The sequence below is a fragment of the Acinonyx jubatus genome, chromosome B2 (genome assembly GCF_027475565.1).
Source record: "Acinonyx jubatus isolate Ajub_Pintada_27869175 chromosome B2, VMU_Ajub_asm_v1.0, whole genome shotgun sequence".
NCBI lineage: Eukaryota > Metazoa > Chordata > Mammalia > Carnivora > Felidae > Acinonyx > Acinonyx jubatus.
This window is the reverse complement of record NC_069385.1, coordinates 105486882-105508436: the sequence shown is the minus strand read 5'-3', so window position 1 is coordinate 105508436 and position 21555 is coordinate 105486882. Positions and strand designations below refer to the sequence as shown.

The following is a 21555-nucleotide window of genomic DNA, read 5'->3' as shown; positions in this document are numbered from 1 at the left end:
ACTACCACTCACAATGTATGAGTAAATCCAAATATTCTTTTAGGTAGTGGGAATCACAATGTCTTTGCATCAATATGGTTCTTCTATCAAGAAAACATTGTTTACAAAATATTTTCCTGCCTATTATTTCATTTGATTTAATGAAGCTAAATCACATTCCGCATGTATTAACAGTCCTGTTTAACAGAGAAGTAAATTGAGACACTAAGAAATTAAGACTTACTTTAAATCATATACACAAAGAGTGAAACCTAAATAATAGTATTTTATAGACTTATGCCTACTTTAGCTTTGATTTTTTTCTACAAATTATTGGAGACAGCTTATAAGACACTCGGAATGGAATATACATGGGAAATATAAATGGAGGGGCACCTGGGTGGTTCAGTCAGTTAAGCGTCCAATTTCAGCTCAGGTCATGATCTCACAGTTCATGAGTTCAAGCCTCACATCGGGCTCTGTGGTGACAGCTCAGAGGTTGGAGCCTGCCTACATATTCTGTGTCTCCCTCTCTCTCTCTACCCCTCCCTGACTCACACTCTCTCTGTCTCTCAAAAATAAACATTGAAAAAAAAATTTTTTTAAGAAATATAAATGGAAAGCCAGGACCAAGGTAAAGAAAAATATGAATATTGAAGACAAAAATTACTGATTAAGTTTCAAGTTTGTCTATGCATTCAGTGACTGCAAAGTCAGAAGGAAAATATGATTCATTGTATAGACTTTAGTATAAGAAAAAAGAGGTGGGGCACCTGGGTGGCTCATTTAGTTAAGCGTCCAACTTCAGCTCAGGTTGTGATCTCGCGGTTTGTGAGTTCAAGCCCCACATCAGGCTCTGTGCTGACAGCTCAGAGCCTGGAGCCTGCTTCAGATTCTGTGTCTCCCTCTTTCTCTGCCCCTCTCCCACTCCCACTCTGTCTCTCTCTCCTTCAGAAATAAATAAACATTAAAAAAAGAAAGAAAGAAAAAAGAAGCAGTGTCCTTCCTAGTGTTGAATTTTAAAGAAAATTATCCACGTGGGCCTGTATATAAGAACATGGGATATCTGGAAGGATAAGATCCAGGACAGTATATTGGTGACAAATGCTGTTGAAAATTTCCTATAGCTATTCTTTAAGTTAACTGTGAAAAAAAAAAATATATATATATATATATATATATGAAGTCAAGTTCTCTGACCTCTAAGCCACTTCCTCTATCCAGCAGATTATAAATAGTTAGTAATCAATGTACACATGGCTAACTAACCATATCACTTTTGGAATGAAAGCATAAACAAAAAGATAATTTACTAAATATCTCTTTATTTGCTGTAGACAATGCCTACTGGGTTATGAGTTATGGTGCATACATGATACCTGCAGAAAAATATAATGGTTCGCCGTAGGCTGCCCCCACGGCTCCCAGTTATACAGCTTTGTACCATATCTCCCTGTGCTTAGGACAGAGAAAAACCATCCCTCTGCAACCCATAACCCTCATCTCCACCCCTCATCCTGTTCCATACGTGCACACCACGATCTCCTGCTTCATCCCAAGTTCTCCCACTGTGGGTTTGCAGCTCTAGTCTCTAATCTATAGCTTGGAGAACGCCATTCAATATTTCAGTTTCCTCTTCTGACATTTAAAAGCATTACAGACTCTTGTCTAATTTTAGTAAGAATACTAGAAAGACCAGTTCTGCCCTATTTTCTGTCAAGGTCATTTGGGAACCTAGCACTAGGAATTCTGCAGGATGGGTGCACAATTCTGAGGATGCCCTTCTAAGGCCATTGTGTTACTTACCGAAATTGGGTGACATGAACCGACTCAAAATCTTGAATTCTTTTGAATGCTTCTTTAAGCTTACAAACAGAAAAAAGGGCGACATGTTGATCTTTGCCCCCATTCGAGGAAGATATTTAAGCAAAAAACTGATGGAGATAATAAATTTACCAACAGAACCACTGAGCAAAGAGATACCACAAGAGGTAGTTGCTATTATACAAATATAGTTCAAATGGCACTTGAGAATTTACACACACACACACACACACACACACACACACGAGTCACACCATTTATTTTTTAGTTTGCTAATAAAGACGGAAGAACCAATTTGTTATAAGGGGGGATTGGGTGCCAGATAACACAAATTTACCCCCGAAAGGTATGTTTTCTCCCTCATAAAAATACGACATAAATTTCCATATGCATTGAAACTGAATCTATTGGAAAGTATCTGTGTATGTCTTCAGTGAAAATCACATCTGAACCATCATCCGAGGCAGACGGGCACTAACCGAATTTTTGGATGACTTCATTATATAGTCCAGAATTTTTCTCAATGATTCTATTTAGCCTGTAACAAGAGAAGCTTCTTTCCGGAACAAATCCCAGATGCTGACAATTGAGCCTAGATCATGAAAATTTTCTTTTGACAAATAAAAAAACAGAAAACAATCAAGAAGACTCGGTAGGATATGACTCACATAAATGAGCAAAAGTGAACACAACAGAAATGGAACGAAGTCAATTACTAAAACTCTCCCAGAAAGAGAATGTTCAATGTACGTCAGTTGTGAGCTATGTGATTAACTGTTCTGTAATAACTCATTGAATGTGAATGATTAAGAATATGCATTAAATAAACACGCGGAATTGAAAACACTTGAACTTATGTTTAGCCAACAATTTCTTATGTAATAAGCAGAAAGTGCTTACTTGAATTTCAATTCCAGTTGTATACTTGGAATATGAAGGAGAAGATGAATTCAAAAGGTCTTTGGTAAATCGTTCATTGATTTTGAAAGTGCCCCAAACCTCTACGGGAAATAAAAAGAGGTTGATAGATATAAAAATTATTCGCTTGAATTTATGACAGCATAAAATTACAGAAGTACATTTGGAGCCCATCTATTTAACAGCAGTATTTCAATTTCTTTTTGTAATGAATGTTCACCTAAAATAATATAGGAAGTGTACATAAAACTAGATTTTCAACCGTGAATTTGTAATGTAACAGGAAAGTGCTGGTGATCAAGACAACTTTATAAGTAGGTAAACGTGTGGCCACCATGTGTGGTTAAAAAAAAAAAAAATCAGTCACTTAACCCTGAAATACATGCCCATCTAGACATTGAACTTAAATACTGTCCCCATTAAAAATTAAGAAACAAAACAAAACAATAAAACACTACTTGCTATCTCTAGCATATGCTTGTTTACCCATTGCTGGTACTTTTCTGTTCAGGGACAAGTTGTCGCCCATTTTTATATGGATAAATACCATTTATCCTTCATTAAGGACCTAGTGAAATGTACTTCCTGTGCAAGCCATCCCCTGATCCCCAGTTGCAAAGATTCTTTCCTTCCTCTAAATTCCTACAGTCCTTTGTTCATACCCCCTTTACAACCTCTTGTACAGACATATCTATTTGTAAGCATTTCTCACGTTTATATGTCCCTGCTCCACTTTGGGAAGACCTTTGTGAGTGTAATCCCTGTCTCATCCATGGTTGTCTCTCTTCAAGATGGAATAGACACAGACCACCCTTCAAAAGGTAGACTTTCATTCAAATTCGTTGAGGAAAATATATTATCTTCTTTCTTGTATTGTAGCCTAACCTCCCCAACTAGCCTTCTAATTCATACATAGAGAGAAGTGCTTCATTGGGTCCTCCCAGAATTTGCCTCTGATCCGGGTATAAAGATGGTGTTTCATAAATATGCATTGCCTTTGTGAATTGGCATCGTCCTGGGAAGGGGAGCGAGAAATGTCCAGAAGATCTGGGCTATTTCAGTTTCTCCTTCACTCTTTGCTCAGCTCTGCCCAAATCCAAAGCTTCAAGATAACTGGAGTAATCTCTGAGGAAACTTTTTAAAGACCTTCAAGCCCTGAAGCCCATGTCATTTGGCTCGCCTCATCACCCACTGAACATAAACCTAAGGCGACAGCTCACTCAGCTTCCACTGGTTTCCTAAAATAGACTTTTAATTTCTTGTTTTGTTTGGTAATGCATTCAGTACACCTACCTGTTGGCAATTTTGAACATGTATTTCAATATAATCACTATGTGCTCCTCCCTGCTCTCACACCTCTAGACTTCCCTTTTCTGAAAGCTGATGTTGGCAAATGAAATGAAAGAAGGCAGGAAAGAAAATCAAGTACTCAAGCAGCTCCCCTACTTGGGATTTCGGTGCATCTCCCTAAATCTCAATAAAATCAGAGAATTGCAGAGCTCAGCTCGATGAACCTCAGGGTTGAATTGATGCTCAAATATCAACTTGCACGTCTGAATTTTCTGCAATTAGGATGTTCTCACTGTGTGCAGTTAAGCCTAGTGGGGTATACTGTTACCACCTTTTGATGACCCTGCAAACACTAGCTCTGCTAGTGGAATACGTGGGTGAAGAGCTGGGGTTCCCTCTCCATGGCTTGTTGGGTGCCGGGGTGCAGGCCTGGAGCTCTCCTCCCAGCACCCTGATGTGCTTACTTGCTCTCTCGCAGAAACTGAGGCTCTGGGTGAGGTTGTTGAGATAACAGTCACAGCTCTGGAGGGCTCCAGCCGTGTGAAGGTAGCATTTCTGGGGATCAAGGCATGAGGGAGGGAACCAGGAATAGCCGTCCTCACAGGAACACTGCAGGACCCCATTCTGGTGCCCACAGTCTGCACAGAAAACAGAGCTTGGTCTCGCGGGGTCTGATTTATCAATTGACTAGCGCTGAGTTCTCATCCTTGTTTCTGACTTAGAGTCTGAACCCAGTGTTTCCCACCAAAAGCCAGAAGGATAAAACTAGGATGGCGATGTGTTTAAGGTAAGGAAACGTCCAACTCAATAGATTCTGAGGCTGATATCAAACGCTTGGCAAACATAAAATCAAGTGGTTGGGTCAAGCATCCAAAGGAAGGATGAATGCCCAGTAGATAGCCCTTGGAATGGCAAAGAGAAGCAAAAGAGGGTATACAAACCTGATAGCTATTTAAGAGTTCTAGAAGGTATTTCTCCACTACTTCATTGCAGGCTCCTCTTATCTACCTAACACCGTTTTTAGGTAGGCCCCTTAAGCAAGATGGCAAACACCGAGAGACATTTTTGAGAGTCATGAGGAAAAATTCCATCAGCCAATTCTGTAGTCTCAGTTCCTAACTAACTGACCAAAAATGCCCCGTCAAAAGGCATTCCTTTATAATAGACAAAAAACTGGAACAAAGTCACCAGACATCTTTGTGAAAACATGCATCATGATATGCAGTGAATGATTCTTTAATTTTGCCATGTGTCAGAACCACCTGGAGGGTCTCATCCCAAAGTTTCTGATTCAGTAAGTCTGGGATGGGGCCAAGGATTTGGATTTCTATTAAGTTCCCTGGTAATGCTGCTGCTGCTAATCTGGGCACCATACTTTGACAACTACTGCTTTAGACAAATCGTTTAACATCTCTGAACCCCAGCATTGTGGTCATTGGTGCTGTTTGTCAATTAGTTCTTGCTCTTTTCCAGGCACATAGTAAGATTACATATCTTGCCCCCACCCCCTCCCCTTCCCCGAGGTTGAATGGAACCATGGCCAATGTGTTTTGGCCAATAAATTGTGAGCAGAACTAATGTGTGTCACTTCTGAGGTGGAGAATTCAACTGCGAATGTGAAACCCTCTATTTTTCCATTTCTTTTTGGCTCAAACTGGGTACATTTGAGGTAGTTTCTGATTGATTAGCCTGGATTCCCAAGTGACACAAACACAACCATGCTGCCAAACTGCAGTAGAGATATAGCGTGAAGAAGGAAGAACGCATGTATCCTTTCCGGCCACAGATATGGTGGGGATGGTTGTCTCCATAGCATAACCTAACCTATCCTGACTGATACACCCACCTTCCCCATTTCTACTCCCAGTTCCCAGAGGGCAGATTTACATGTGGTGGCCTTTGCGCTGATAATCTTCATTGGTTCATGTAACCATAACAATGGAGGCTTCAAAAGCTTCAGAAAATTCTTCAAGTGTCTCTTCTCCTTGGAATCTCTGTAGGCCACCTGAAGCAGCAGCTCATATTCCTGGACTGAGCCTAAAGACAGGAAGAGAGTCAGGAGTCTCCTCTTTCAGCCTGAGAGACAAATATTGTCAAGGAAGCCACCATGAAGCAACCATCACATGTAGTCTGGGGGGTCACAGGCTGGGCCACAAAGCTTGTTACTGACATCTGCTCGTCCAGACATTAAGTACAAATGAGCGTCCAGAGCAAACACTTGCAGGCAGTCCCACATGTGAGTGATATATGTCTATCCCCCCACTTGTGCTCAGGCAGCTGCTCCCACTCTCCCTGACCCACCCTGGCCTCCCCCTGCTGACTTTACACAGTTCCTCAGGACGTCCAAGGTCACGTTTCAGGGATCAAGACCCAAGGGAGAAGATGGGAGAAAATCCGAGTCACTCTTCCTTCTTACTCTCTCAGCTCTGGGCTCCTTGAAGTATCTCTGGCATAAAACCCCCAGTCTCACACTTAGCAAAGAGCCCTTTTTTCTCCTGGGAAGAGGTTCCAGCAATTAGCCAAGTTTGAGTACCTTATGTGATGTGCAAAAGCCAAACGAAACCAGACCCTACTCAAGTCTCATCAATGCCTTATCACTGAGGAGCAGCACCTTTTGTTTCCCTAAGGAGAGGCCGTTAAGCGTTCTGGGCTCAGAGAGAATATGAGTCCTGTGAGTATTCTCTCACCCAGAACTCATTTAGGCACGTTCACGTGAAAGTTAGTGCACGATTTCATGGGGTTTCAAGATCCTCCAAAGCTCATCTATGGATCCCAGATTGAGAAAGTGAAGGACCTTAGAGAAAAAGGGGGAAAAGGTGAACATCCTTTTATCCTGGGTCTCCTTTCCACTGGCAGTGAAATCTCTTAGAAGTCTTAGATTTCTCGGGACATCCATGCTTTTTGCAGGGACAGATGAGCTGGGAGCTTCTATGAGACTGTCCCATTTCTTAGGGACCTGGTGGGGATGTCCAAGCAAAAAGGAAATTTGTAGAGAAAAAATCAGCAGATCAACCCCTAGACTTTTCAGAAGGCAGGAAGCTGGCTGAGGCTAACATGTTCCAGAACATTTATAAGAGCTTCCTATCTGCCATAACTTCCACCATCTCACTCCATAAAGCCTCAGCCCTGCCTCTTTCTCTCCCCTCCCTTTGTAGGCTGGAGCCTCTGCCCCAGGTTTGGGAGCCACACCAAGTAGAGAGAGCTAAGGGGACTCCTGTTCCCACTGCCCAAGCAGGTAAGAGGTGGGGGAATGGTCAGTGTCAGAGGTTAATGGCACTGGTTCTGGAGCCAAGTTGACTGGGTTTTAATCATTCCATTTGCCCCGAGCTCTGTTTTTAATTTCACTATCTATAAAATAAAGATGACCACTGTTCCTAAATGAGAGGGTCAATGTGAGGATTTAATTCATCTAATGCACTTAAAATAGTGCCTGGCATCTAGTAACAGCTCAATAAATACTAGCTGTATTTTTACTCCGAGGGAAAATGTATTCATGGCATTCCAAATTGAATTTTTATTTCACTTTCTGAAGAATCATAGCCAGCCTTGCATGGTGGTAAGTTCAATGACACCATTAGAATGCTGTTTTATGACAGACCACTGCACTGGTGAAAGGCTTTTGTGGACTGACCCAGGAACCGAACAACCATCTGTGGACATCATTATTTCCAAGAAATATATTCGGTGCTTGAAACGTCAGAACGACAAATTGAATTTCAGAACACAACCCATTTCTCGACTGAGAGTTGTACCCACTAATGACTTTGTTAGGATTGAGATAAGGAAGGAAAGGGGGAGCTATTTGTCAGGTATGGTGCAGGATGCTATGCCTTCGTATGTTATTTAACCTTCACAAATGTTTTGCTAGTAGGGATTGCTCTTATTCTCATTTCACAGATTTAGGGTCATACCACCAGTCACAAGCACTACTGAGGTTTGAACCCTGGTCCCTTGGCACCAGTGTCTATCACACCACACTCTACAGGAGTCTCACCTGGATGATTTTTCTTATTCACAGTGAGTCCTCTTTTTGTTTTCATGCCTTCATTTCTCTATTTAAGAGGGGAACAAAAGAATAATTACAACATGGCCTTGTAATGATGTACTTCATAAGGCGCTGTTGGAACTCCCAGAACAATTGAAATTATGGATCTAAAAATCCAAGCCAGGGATGGTGGAGAGGTGGCCAGAGAAGACCTCACTGAGGCAACTTTTGAGCACAACCCTGAAGGAGGTGAGGAACTGAGAATCCCTGGAAAAGAACTTTCCAGGCAGAGGGAACAGCACATGCAATATCCTTGGGATGAGAACATGCCTGGCATGGGAGGACAGAATGAGGAGGCCAGAGTAGCTCAGCGGAATGGGTAAGGGGAGAGGGGCAGGAAGTGAGATCAGAGAGTATCTCCAAGGAGACAGGCTGTGTAGATCTTTATAGGCTATAGCAATGGTTTAGCTTTTACTTCAGTGAGATAGGAACCCACCGGAGAGTTCTGAACAGAGGTGAGAATGCTCCACTTTACTTTTTAGAAGGTTCAATCCCGCAGCCATGTTAGGAACAGACAAGCACAAAAGCAATGAGAGCATCTCAAGAGTTAGTGCAATAACACAGGTGAGAGATATTGAAGGTGTGGATTGAGGTGGTAGCCATAGAGGTAATGAGAAATGTTTGAATTCTGGGTGTTTTATAAAGATAAAGCAAAACAAAACAAGAGCCAATGGTTTAGATATGGATTATGAGGAGAGTCAAGCACGAAAATAAATTTTCTTCCCAGGCATCTAGAGGGACAATGGCACCACTTGCTGAAATGAGAAAGGAGAAGCAAGCTTGGCAAGGAAAAACTCAAGAATTTAATTTTGGACTCATTAACTTAAGGGGCCTATTGGACACCCAACTGGAAATAGCAAGTAGGTAGTAGATACACGGGGTTAGAGTTCAGGGGAAAAGGCTGAGAGGTAGATGTAAATTGGGGAGCCATCAGAGAACATTAAAACCATGATCCTAGATGAAAGCATCAAGAAAGTGAGCATAGAGAGGGAAGAGAGTCCAAGGATTGCCCATGCCAATCTGTATGCCTCTTCTTGGTCAAAGAAACCATAGGAAGGAATGTGCTGAGCTAGCAGAGATCTCCAAGATGGTTCAGTCTGAGTTCCTTATTTTGCAGTTCGATCATCTAAGCTCCAGGAGATGAAACTGTTTGTCCAAGGCTACACAGCTCATGTTGGTAATGTTGAGACAAGAACCCAGGACTTCTGATTCCAAGTCTACTAACTTATATAGCTCCAGTTGCTGAGGGAGTGATAGGTTCTCAAAGTGCAGAGGGAGAGAAGAGTGGCGGTAAGGAGGAAAAATGGGGCATGTGCCAACTCACCCCCAGGAAGCCTTCCCCGCCGTCGGTGAGTGTGAAGAAAGAGATGAGCCAGAGCATGCGGAATTTCATCTTCAGCTGGTCTCCCTCCTTACCGTGGACTCAACCGGGCTCACGGTCTGTGGCCAGACGATTGATGTACCATGCAAGGCTGCAAAGCTGATGCAAAAAAAACAAAAAAAAAAAAAACAAAACAAAAAAAAAACCAAAACCAAAACCAAAAAAAACCAAAAAACCAAACAACAAAAAAACACCACCAACAACAAAAACAAAAACAAAAAAACAAGTTGTTCAAGCCAAAATTTAAAAATGCACACAGTGGTTGGGCCTAAATGAGCAGATCAGAAGCCCTGAGTGTTTGATGATTTTTCCATTTCACATGTGTAGCCTGAGATACCATTACTTTCGCTCCAGTAGCAGAAGGTATTAAGTCTCTGTCTTTCCAAACTTCCCAGAAAATTGCTCAAGAGCACTCAAATTTGCCTAAACACAGGCTATTTTATTTTATTTATTTATTTAAAAAAATTTTTTTTTACATTTATTTTTGAGAAACAGAGACAAAGAGTGAACAGGGGAGGGGCAGAGAGAGTAGGAGACACAGAATCTGAAGCAGGCTTCAGGCTCTGAGCAAGTGGTCAGCACAGAGCCTGATGTGGGGCTCGAACCCACGAACTGTGAGATCATGACCTGAGCCGAAGTCGGACGCTCAACCGACTGAGCCACCCAGGCGCCCCAACACAGGCTATTTTAAAATTATGACTTGCTTAACTTTGTGACTAAATGCATTCAACATCCAGCCTTTTTATATTTCACGGTTTCCCTTTTATCAGTAAAAGCAAGCATTAAAATAACCAATGATCCTTAGAAGCATTAATATATATGGAATATATATTGGAATATATATGGAATAATATGGAATCAGTGTTTAAGCATAAAATAATGAAGCAATGCAGCAAATTTCCTTCTTTATAGTTGACGTAATTATCAACGAATTATCCTCAAGCTTATGGTTATGTGAGAAGAATTGAGACAAAATTCAGCACATGGTCAGGGTCACAAAATTCATCATTTATACCTGGGTTATTTGGTGTCAACAACAAAAAATCACCGTAAGTTAGAATTGTTCTGTCCAATATAGTAGCCACTGGATACATGTGGCAGTCTGAATTTTAATTTTAATTACAATAAAATGAAATGAACAATGCAACACCTCAGTCACACCAGCCATTTTTCAGGTATTCGATAACCACATGTAGCTGGCGGCTACCAATATTAGGCAGTGTAGACACAGGACATTTCTGTTATTGCCAAAAGTTTTATTAGGCACAGAATAGTATTCAGCCTTAAAATAAAAGGAAATCCTGTCCCATGATACAATATGGGTAAACCTCAAGAGCATTATATTAAGAAAAAGAAGCCAACTGCAAAAAGGCAAATCCTGTATGATTCCACTTGTATAAAGTATCTAAAGTAGTCAAGCTCATAGAAATGGAAAGTAGAATGGCAGTTGCCAAGGGCTTGGGGGAGGGGGAAATGGGGACTTGCTATTTCATGGGTCTAAGTTTCAGTTTTGCCAGATGAGAAAGTTCCAGAGATCTGATGTATAACAATGTGAATACACTTAATTAACACTACTGAAACCACACACTTAAAAATGGTTAAGGTGGCACATTTTACGTGGGGTTTTTCTCACAATGTTTGAAAAGTGGTATTGGACAGCCTCGACAGAAATGAAGGAGTGCAATGGGCTCGCAACATTCTTTCACATCGCCATAGGAAACGACGAAAAAATAGGATTCCTAGCCTCGATAACCCACCATTAGAATAAGTGTGCTTGACCAGGAGCACAGAAAACGCAGAGTTGGACCCTGCCTTCCAGCTCTTACCTTGTTTCCTGGGTGTACCTTAACCCTCACACAAGTCCTGACATCCCTGACAGGCCCCCACACTTTGCCCTCTGGTCTACAAGAAGAGAAAAAAGGCATTAGGGACAGGATAAAGACTACCACAGGCGTGGCCTACGTGTCAGCAGCAATCCTTTCCAGGGCTTTCTAGGGAAGAAAAATAAGCAATGAACCATATACAACTTTTGTGTTTACCTTCTCCCCTTAGGTGAATTTCGGTCCTCTCCCGTCGCTACCTCCCCACTTGCCAAAACTCCTTCAAAATCTACTGATTTTAACTTTCTTTGAGCAGCAGCCTATGCTCCAGATTGTTCTTATAGATTCTTGCTTCTCAAAATTTATCTTCTTCGGGTCCTATTCCCAATGGCCTGCTCTGTGCGTTCTCAAAGTGATGGCTATTTATGCTTAGGGCAGTGTTTTTCAAACTTTTTGACCAGGCTCGATAAAAAGAAATATATTTTATAACATGTGCATGTATAGACACACATATAATAAAATGTAGGAGTATGTATGTATAAATAACGGAATAGTTAAATAACAGAACAATTCTGTGAAACGGAACTTAATAATTTCTGAGACGTGCCCATGGACATTTCTATTTGTTTTTTTGTATGTGTGGTTGCTGTTGTTCTTATTCAAATTCCAGTTAGTTAACATACAGTGTAATATTAGTTTCAGGTGTACAAAATAGTGATTTCACACTTCATACATCACCTGGCGCTCATCACAGCAAGTGCCCTCCTTAGTCCCCATTGTCCATTTAACCCTCCTCCCACCTACCTCCTCTCTGGTTAACCATCAGTTTGTTCTCTTTAGTTAAAAGTCTCTTGGTTTATCTCTCTCTCTCTCTCTTTTTCCTTTTCTCATTTGTTTTGTTTCTTAAATTCCACATTTGTGGAAAGCTATTTGTCTTTCTCTGACTGACATATTTCAATTTAGTGTAATACTGTCCAACTCTACCCATGTCATTACAAATGGCAAGATTTCATTCTTTTTTATGGCTGAGTAATATTACACACACACACACACACACACACACACACACGCACACGCACACACACATACCACATCTTTATCCATTCATCAGTTGGTTATTTCCATATCTTTGCTATTATAGATAATGCTGCTATAAACATCAGGGTGCATGTATCCCTTTGTATTCTTCAGGGAAATACCTAGCAGTAAAATTTTTGGATAGTAAAGTAGTTCTAGTTTGAACTTTTTGAGGAATCTCCATACTGTTGTCCAGAGTGGCTGCACCAGTTTGCATTCTTACCAACAGTTCAAGAGGGTTCCCCTTTCTCCACATCCTCGTCAACACCTGTTGTTTCTTGTGTTGTTGATTTTAGCCATTTTGACAGATGTGAGGTGATATCTCATTGTGATTTTTATTTGTGTTTCCCTAATGATGAGTGATGTTGAGCATCTTTTCATGTATATTGTTGGCCACCTGAATGTCTTCTTTGGAAAAATGTCTATTCATGTCTTCCGTCCATTTTTTAATTGGATTATTCATTTCCTGAGTGTTGAGTTTGTTAAGTTGTTTTACAGATTTTGGATACTAACCCTGTATTAGATATGTCACTTGCAAATATCTTCTCTAATACCATAGGTTACCTTTTAGTTTTGTTGATTATTTCCTTCACTATGCAGAAACTTCTCATCTTGATAAAGTCCCAATAGTTCCAATACCTTCTTGGAGTGCAGCCACATTGCAGAGGAAGCCTGTGCTCTTTCCAACCCCATTTTCACTTTTTCTCCACCTCCAGGGAAAACATTTTAATGTCAGTTCCTGAGCACTGTTTGGACCACGGTCTGTAGTGGTGAAGATTTCAAAGAGGGAAACAGTCTCTGTGCCTGTAAGGTGTGATCTATCCTGTCCTTGTGCCAGGGTCTGTGTCCCAGTGGGAGGCTCGCCCTCATATGGGTCTTTCTCTCAATTCTCCCTCTCAATCTCTCTCTGAAAAATCTTCTTTCTCACCTATGTTGTCCAGACTGGAGGCTGCAAACCCAACCCAATAAGGCCTAGATGACAGCCTGGGCATCGTAAGGAAACTCTTTCTCATACTTTTGGCCCCTTTATCCACTCTTCCTCCCATGTGGAGGGTGTATTCCAGGCTGTCTCCTCGGACTTGCTAGAAATGGTAAACTGTCACTTACAGTCAGGACTTCAGAACAGTGATTCTCAGTCACCTCTCTGTAGGCCAATCATGAATAGCTAGACTATAAAACAAGATGGGGAAAGAAGAAGAGGATGAGAAAAGAAAACACTGGGAAGCTCATTAGAAAATACAAGTGTCTGCATCCCACCCTAAGCCTGCTAAATCTCAAACAGGCTAGGCCCAGCCATGTGCATTATTAAAGTTACCAAGAGATGCTGGCCTCCAGGCAGGTTTGAGAGTTATTATTCTAGACTGGTTCTGGGATAGGAAAAAGGAGTTCTGCCCTAAGGCCAACCCTGTGATTTGAATTCTAATTTGGGGCTTGGGACCAAAGCTCAAACTAATCAAAATTTTTTCTTTGCTCCCTTGGTGTAAACACCTCCTCCTTAGATAGAGTTGGAAGACTGGATTTCAGGTAAATAATGGCTAATGTTTCAGTGTTAAGTATGTGCCATACAACATTTGGGACACGATTCATTGTCCAGAATTATTCGTTGTTTTTCTGAAATTCAAATTTAACTGGGCATCCTCTATTTGCCAACTAGTCAAAGGTGGGAAAATGGTATCTCAAGGCACATGGATCAAAACAAGCACTGTAGTTGAATTGTCCAGGGTTCAGTTACCAGCTTTGATATTATCAAGTAGATGCCCTCTGACATTTTCTCAGGCTTCCCGTACCTCAGTTTACTAACCTATAACATGGAGGAAATAGTATATAATTCAGAAGTTCTTACGAGAGTTGAATGCATTATTGCATACAAAGTAACCAAAACAATACCTGGCGGGTGATAAGCCTCAATTATGTTAGTGGTTAAAATGAACATTACTAATATTTCAATTTCAGCACCAGTTTTTACAGTTACTTGTTGAATTGTGTCAGAATTTGACTTCGATTGTGAACCAAATTAACTTAACCAAATAAAGACGCTCCCAGGTCGATGGCCACCGCTATGTAAATAGAAGGATGGATTTCAGCCTCAAGGTAATACAGTTTCATAGTAACTGAATTATCTGACTCAAAGGAGAGTCATCAACAGTGTAGATGTCAAGAAATACTGTGTGTGTGTGTGTGTGTGTGTGTGTGTGTGTGTGTGTGTGTAGGGTACGGTAATCTTAAATCCCACTTAACATTGCCTTTACTCGAGGCAACCTTCGTGGTATTCTCAGGACTTCCTTTCCAAACTGAAAGGGTCCTGATTATTAAAAATTCTCTGAATCCGTGTGCCTTAGCCACAAACAAGGAGCTGTTGTTGTCATCAGAGTATATGTGTTTACATCACTTGCTTTTGGCAGCTGGGGGCCAATGATGCCTGAGCCACAGCTGTGTTGGCACTGGCTGCAGAGGGAAGGCTTGGCCATGGCAAGACTCTCGTCACTTCCTTGAATTCATTTAAGTGAATTCATTCCTGATAATCCCTGTCCTTCAGTTTGCAGAGAACAATCATTAAGACTTGCTGTTACGCCTGTGGAGAAGGCTGTCCATTGTCTCTCCATTCTTCCAGTTATGTATTTATGGGCTCCAAGTATTATTTATTTATGTCAACAGCTGTCACCTTATCAACAGTGGTGCTTAGTTGGAACTGCTCACACCTACACTTCCCAGAATTTTTAGCAACATTCTAATCTTAGGCACGGTTGACCCGTTGGGCTGCTTTGTTGGCACCAATATTTATGGGATTGTTTCTTCCTCCATAAATAGAAGAAATCCTAGTAGAGTTGTCTCCCTCCTCTCTGTCTTGGACTCACATGGGCACGTGTATACAACACATGCACACACACACACACACACACACACACACATGCTAATGCAAAGAGCAGATCTCCAGCTAGGATCTGAAAGAAATCATGACTCAAATAGAAGTGCTTGCTTTACAGGCAGAGGACCTATACAAACTTGGTTTTATTTCATGTCTTATTTTATAACTCTTTGGTAACATTTTCATTGGATCTGTCTTTGTGTAGGAATCCTTGGGCCTTTTGCCTTTGAGAAAAGTTTCTTTGTGCTCCTTTAAGTAGGCAGATATAGTAGAAAAGGTGAAAAGATAGGTGGGGACAGGGAAGGCAACCCATTCACATCTGGAAAAATGCTGGGAGGTCTGGTGAACCTTATGAGCTAGACAAACTCCTTCTGGAAGAGCTACAATTTAAAGTTATTTAAAATCTTGGGGGCCTTGGGTGGCTTAGTCATTTGACTTCGACTCAGGTCATGATCTCACAGCTTATGAGTTCGAGCCCTGTGGCAGGCTCTGTGCTGATGACAGCTTGGAGCCTGGAGCGTATTTCAGATTCTGTGTCTCCCCCTCTCTCTACCCCTCCCCTGCTTGCACTCTGTCTATCTCTCTCTCTCAAAAATAAGTAAACATTAATAAAATTTTTTTCTAATTTACAGTTATTTAGAATCTCAGTGAGTATCTGCATAAATATGTGTGCACAGTAAATTTTAAGCCCGTATTTCACATTTTAGCAGGTTTTTTAGCATGCTTCTGTTGTATAAACATAGTGGAAAAGACCTAGATTAATTAGAATCCAACCCCAGGTTTGTCTCTTATCTGTCAGAACTTGTGAAATTTAAAAAACAAAACAAAACAGAACCTTGCTGGACTCAGTTTCCTCCTCTATAAAATAACCAATAGAATAAGGTGAGTTCAAATCCATTCACATTCAGATTCTATTGTTATATGCCCATTTCCCAAGTTCTATTTGCATATTATTTATTTATTGTTCTTTTCCTTAGTGTGTGTCAGTCATCAAATAGAACCTGGGAAAGATAAAAAAAAAAAAAAAACTTACTGGGCTTTATACCTGTTTTCTCCTCAAACTGGTTATTCTAATTCTGGAACATCTTTTGAAATGGGCTGAAAACCTACTAAGAATGATGCCCTTGGGTTGAGAATAGAGGTGTGATTTTTAAGAATCCTAAAACTTTAAGCCTGGAAGAGACCAAAGGGATGAATGACTTAGCTCAGTCATTCCTTCCCCAGGACACTTTACCAATCTGCTAAACTCTAATTTGAGAGCTTCCAATTTCCCAGGCACCATGCCAAGCACTGGCGGTTCACAGCACAGTCAGGCGGGCTGTTCATACACCCTAACTCTACCCATTAAGAGAAACTCCAAAAGCAGCAATCCAGACCCACTTTTGAGAAGAACTTCTCGGTTGCTGGGGTCTCTGTTTCCTATTTAAACTCTCCAACATTGCATCGAAGGGATCTCCCTTCAGAGTCCAGCTTGTGACCCTACCTCCTCCTCTGATCCTTTTTGTTCCAAAAATTAACATACGTTTTACAAGTCTGTGTGTCCTTTGCCACTCATGGGAACTTCAGTTGCAGGGGATTACTCCTAATGCTGGTGCTGTCAGCCTAGCACAGCTGTGTGTTCCCCACGAACAAAGATTCTGGGCTTTTTTAAGTCATTCCATCTGTGCTTTGTGTCTTAGTTACAGGATGAACTGTTGTTCTGAGCTCATCACCCAATATGGATGTTCTAATACAGTTCATTTCCTACAGACAAGTCCAACTCAATCCCGTTGTAAGAGCCTGACTGCCAGCCTCAGGGGTTGGCTCTATTCCAACGCCTTGTAACTGAAGCTTTTTTCCTGTCACTCTTGGTTCGGTAGAGTCAACATTACCACCAAGCCCTTCAAGGATGATCAATGGCATTCCAGAGAAGGTGCCAAGCTGTTTCTTCCAGCCAAGCCTTCAGCTCAGCAATGGGGACCCAGCCTTCCTGGAATCCCCAGATGACTTCTTCCTCACATGACTCCATGGGTAAAACCCATGGAATTTGAACTTCCTCTCATATTGTTCCTTTGAAAAAGTATTTGCATGGCACTTGAGGGAGGTGATGGTTACACAAGAAGAAGAAATAAGAATAATTCTTTCTAGTTTACAAAATACTTTCATATGGATTGATTTGGTTATTTTGGCAATCTTGTAAATAAAGTGGGAATTATTTCCATTTCACACTTGCAGAAAATGAAAAGGGCAGGCCTGAATCCTACATAAAGACTTATCTTTAAATGTTTATCCTTTAAAGAGATTTTTATTCTTTAAAAAGAATTTATCAACTATTTCTCTAAATTTCTCTCCCCAAAACAATCTAACCTTCCTCTTGGACTTTGAGCCAATGCATTTTGTTGCTTGGGAGATGATTTTAAGAAAATCCTGATTGTTAATTTGATCTCCATCTGACTTCCTTACGAATAAGGTTTCTTTGTTCAAGAAAAAGAAGAGAATACATTTCAAAGCAATCCTTCTAACAAATATGAGTGTCTTCAGTGTCAACGGATGAAAACACACTTTATCAGGCCTACTGGAAAGAACCAGAGAACAGGCTTTGTGGCAACTTCTTATGTGAAAGTTCAGATTAAAGACGTAACAAGCTCTTCCTGTGTATCTTTTTAAATAACACAAATATCCAACTTCCATTCAATGCTTAGAGCCATAGAGTGATAAATCTTAATTATTTCAAATACACCAAAAAACAATCATTCTCTGTTTCCCTATGCCTAGTAACAGTACTTTCATCATAATTTCCCGATGAGTAAAAGCAAGTTTTTCAATCATATTCCCCAAGCGATTCTTCTAGAAATAGAACCAGTTTCCTGGCATTCCCCCTACCTTGCAAATATTATGGCAGTTGATATTCCAAAACCTTCCAGGCTCCGCTCTATGTTCAGATAAAGACGCATTATGGTGGCAAATTCATTATTTGGACTCTTACCATCTGCCCTCAAATGTTCCTTCTGTGAAACTTCTTGCATATCCTTAATTCCAGGCAAATCGGGATTTTTCCAGGTTAGAGTGAAGTCCTGCCTCTGTGCACTTTGACTTCTGATCCGCATGGCCAACGTGCCCTCCTCGTTTGTACCCCTGTCCACACCCCAGTGAGGTGTAGAAATGCCAGTTTCATCACCCTGTCCCCAGCATCTTTTTTAGTGTTTGCCAAATCGATAAGCAAAATTTTTTTCTAATTGCTTTAATTTCCATGTCTTTGATTATCACTAAGAATAAGCATTGTTTTTCAGATGTTTATTAGCCATTTGTATTTTTGTTTTCCTCGCTTGACTTTTTAAGTCATTGTTCTAAGTTTTTCTATTGAAATGTTTACTTTTTCTTAAGAACTGCTTCTTTGGAGCTTTTATGTAACATGGATATTGGCTTTTTTTCACTTCTGTTACAAATCTGTGCCCATTTGTCTTTGGTCTTTTAACTTTTTATGTTCTGCACAAGAGCTCAAAATGTTTGTGAAATCACATCTGTCGATCTTTCCCATTTTGTATTTTAAACTAGGAGTCAACCTCAAAAAAATGTTTTATAAAACGATTATAAAAATATTCTATGTTTCCTTCTAAACTTTCATTTTAAAGTACATTTAAACTTTTAATCCTTCTGGACTTACTTTAGGTTTTGGTATGAAATAGGCGTTTACTTTCATTTTCCCCCAAATGAACAACCAGTTATCCCAACTATGTTTCTTGACTGAACCATTCTTTATCAAGACATCTTGATAATCCTTTATCAGTTTTAAAGGCCACCTTGTCACATAGTGAAATTCTGACTTATGTATCACCACTGTGTCTTTTTTTTTTTTTTTTTTTACCATTTACTTGTTTAATTGGTATCTTGATCAACAATACAGTAGAGTGTAACATACCTAGGAATTATATCGTTAAGTTTCTTATGGGAAACAATTAGCCAGATTCGCTAAGAGATTAAGTATACAAAAGTCTTCAAACAAAATTAGGCTAAACTACAAACACAAGTGTGCAAGGTTTTCATAGAAAATATAATCTCCTTAAGACAAGGTCTCTTTGCCCAAAACTTCGCAGGTGTGAACCTGTTCCATTGTGACCAGCTATCCTAATACCACAAATTTACAGTAAATGGGTGCTTATCCCTAAACAATAAAGGAACTTATACGATCAGGGTCTTTTTTTATTTAATCTTAGTATAAAAAAGCAAATAAGGAAATTATCTTAGACTTTATTTAACATCTTAATTTCAAAAGACTTTATTTAAAACAAAACAAAACAAAAAACTAGAGTTTCCAAGGTGTGTGGGCCTCAGAGATTAAAAACTGACATTTACAATGAGGACCCAGAGACACCATGGGGGACTGAGAACCCTCATCAACGAGATTTCACTACAGGTTCACAGTTTGAGGGCTACATACCCCACTGCTATTCTCCTCTTTACTTGCTATTTATTCAACTGCCTACTCGCGGGGAATTTACTCCAACCTTATGAAGTTCCAGGCACTGTCACACTGATTCTTACGGAATTTCATTCTCAACATCTCAGAGCCCAGGTTTCCACCTGCCATTGAACAGGACCCCCTGAGATTATCTTTCGCTTTGAGGGGAGAGGGGTGGTAAGAGGGCCTCCTTTCCCCACGGGTTTTGTGTACCATTCAGCAAAGCTAGAATCAGCTGTGCATGTGACAAGACTATGTTTCAGGCCATGATACTATAGACCTTTTCCACTATCCCTCCAAGTTTCTAGGTTATTTTCACAACTATTAAGAACAGGTGTCTATCTATCCTTGAACTGTAGAGACCCTGACATCCTGTGAGCACTTCCCTGCTCAAACACAACTAGAACTCCCCGATGTGTCTGGGAACAGTTTCCCCTTTTCTGTAGCTATGGGTTTTTCCGGCCAAAGAGCTTGAGGAAGAAAACAAAGCAGAATATTGTTGAAGTGGTAAATACATGTTTAGATTGGCTGGACTACGGTTTCCTAAGCGGCGTTAAGCAAAACAGAGAATTCAGTGACATTGTACCCAGGATACCACTTCTCCACTGTCTGAGTTCTTCACCCTTTATGGCACACCCCTCCCGCTGGTAATGCCCTTCGATACTCAGTACCCTCTGGCTGCTTCCGGTTTACTGTTGCTCCCAACCAAAGTGCTAAATCGGTCACTTACAGACCCTAGTTTAAATGAATGTGTTCATTTATTTTTTTTAGGAGAATATTTACATTCCTTTCATTGTGGAATGAATGAGTGACATCAGAGGGCATGTGGATGCAAAAATCTGGTGTTCCCCTTACCCTCAGCACAGCAAGAGACAAACTGGGTAATGGGAACTCTACCCCTACTTGAAAAAAATAAATAGGGGTTCCTGGGTGGCTCAACCCGTTAAGTGCAGACTCTGGCTCACTTCACGTCAAGTGAGGTTCAGTTTGTGAGATTGAGCCCCACGGGGTACATGAGGTCCAATTCCGCATTGGGCTCTGGGCTGACAGCATGGAGCCTGCTTGAGATTCTCTCTGTCCCTCTCTCTTTTTCTCTCTGCCCTTCCCCTGCTCATGCTCTCTCTCTGAAATATAAATAAAAATAAACTTTGAAAAAATTATAGACATTGACTGCCATTTTAGAGGGGCAGGGCGTGTACACCCGTGAGGCATGTCAACAACAGTTCCCATCAGTTTGTGGCTGTGTACAAAACAGAAGTGTTTGCAAGTCAACCTGGTAAATCTCAACATGCACGTGCTCTGATTTTAAGTCCTAATGCTTATTGCCCCCATTCAGCAAATTTAGTAATCAGAGCACGAAAAGCTTAAATAATGTGTGCAAGGTTATAACCCTTGCTAGTATTACTAAGTGTGGCCATTTTGTAAGATTGCTCTTAATTTCGATGATGGTTGTATAAGTAGCAGTGGTCTGTTACAGTAAAAGAAAATAAATAAAAGGCTGTGCAAATATTCTAATAGATTATAGAATATATGCTTATCTATTTTTTTTAATTTTTTTAACATTTTTTTATTTTTATTTTTGAGACAGGGAGAGACAGAGCATGAACGGGGGAGGGTCAGAGAGAGGGAGACACAGAATCGGAAACAGGCTCCAGGCTCTGAGCGGTCAGCACAGAGCCCAACGCGGGGCTCGAACTCACGGACCGCGAGATCATGACCTGAGCCGAAGTCGGCCACTTAACCGACTGAGCCACCCAGGCGCCCCTATGCTTATCTGTTTTTATTATTTCTTTCTTATCTGTAATTTCGCACCAATGTGTGTTATTATCAAGATTAGTTTAACAGGTGTCGTCACGGAAAAGCCACAGGTATCATTTATCTATATCTCTTCCACCTTGATCTTCTTTCTGTACTTTC

General features: G+C 40.7%; 1 protein-coding gene across 3 annotated transcripts in view; it reads right to left on the bottom strand.

Annotated features, from left to right (window-relative positions):
- ADGRF1 (adhesion G protein-coupled receptor F1) overlaps positions 1 to 21555 on the bottom strand; it is a 41218-nt gene that overhangs the window by 18146 nt on the left and 1517 nt on the right. The window contains exons 2-8 of one of the 3 annotated variants that reach the window (XM_053222709.1): positions 11264 to 11339; positions 9381 to 9536; positions 8006 to 8063; positions 5899 to 6048; positions 4476 to 4649; positions 2704 to 2804; positions 1786 to 1844 (exon numbers count right to left, since the gene is read on the bottom strand). In XM_053222709.1, coding sequence (XP_053078684.1) covers positions 1786 to 1844; positions 2704 to 2804; positions 4476 to 4649; positions 5899 to 6048; positions 8006 to 8063; positions 9381 to 9449 — 611 coding nt within the window. In that variant the 5' untranslated portion in view covers positions 9450 to 9536; positions 11264 to 11339. Of the gene's footprint in view, positions 1 to 1785; positions 1845 to 2703; positions 2805 to 4475; positions 4650 to 5898; positions 6049 to 8005; positions 8064 to 9380; positions 21190 to 21555 lie in introns of those variants that run through there. The other 2 variants (XM_015071161.3, XM_027057607.2) reach the window with 2 other exon arrangements.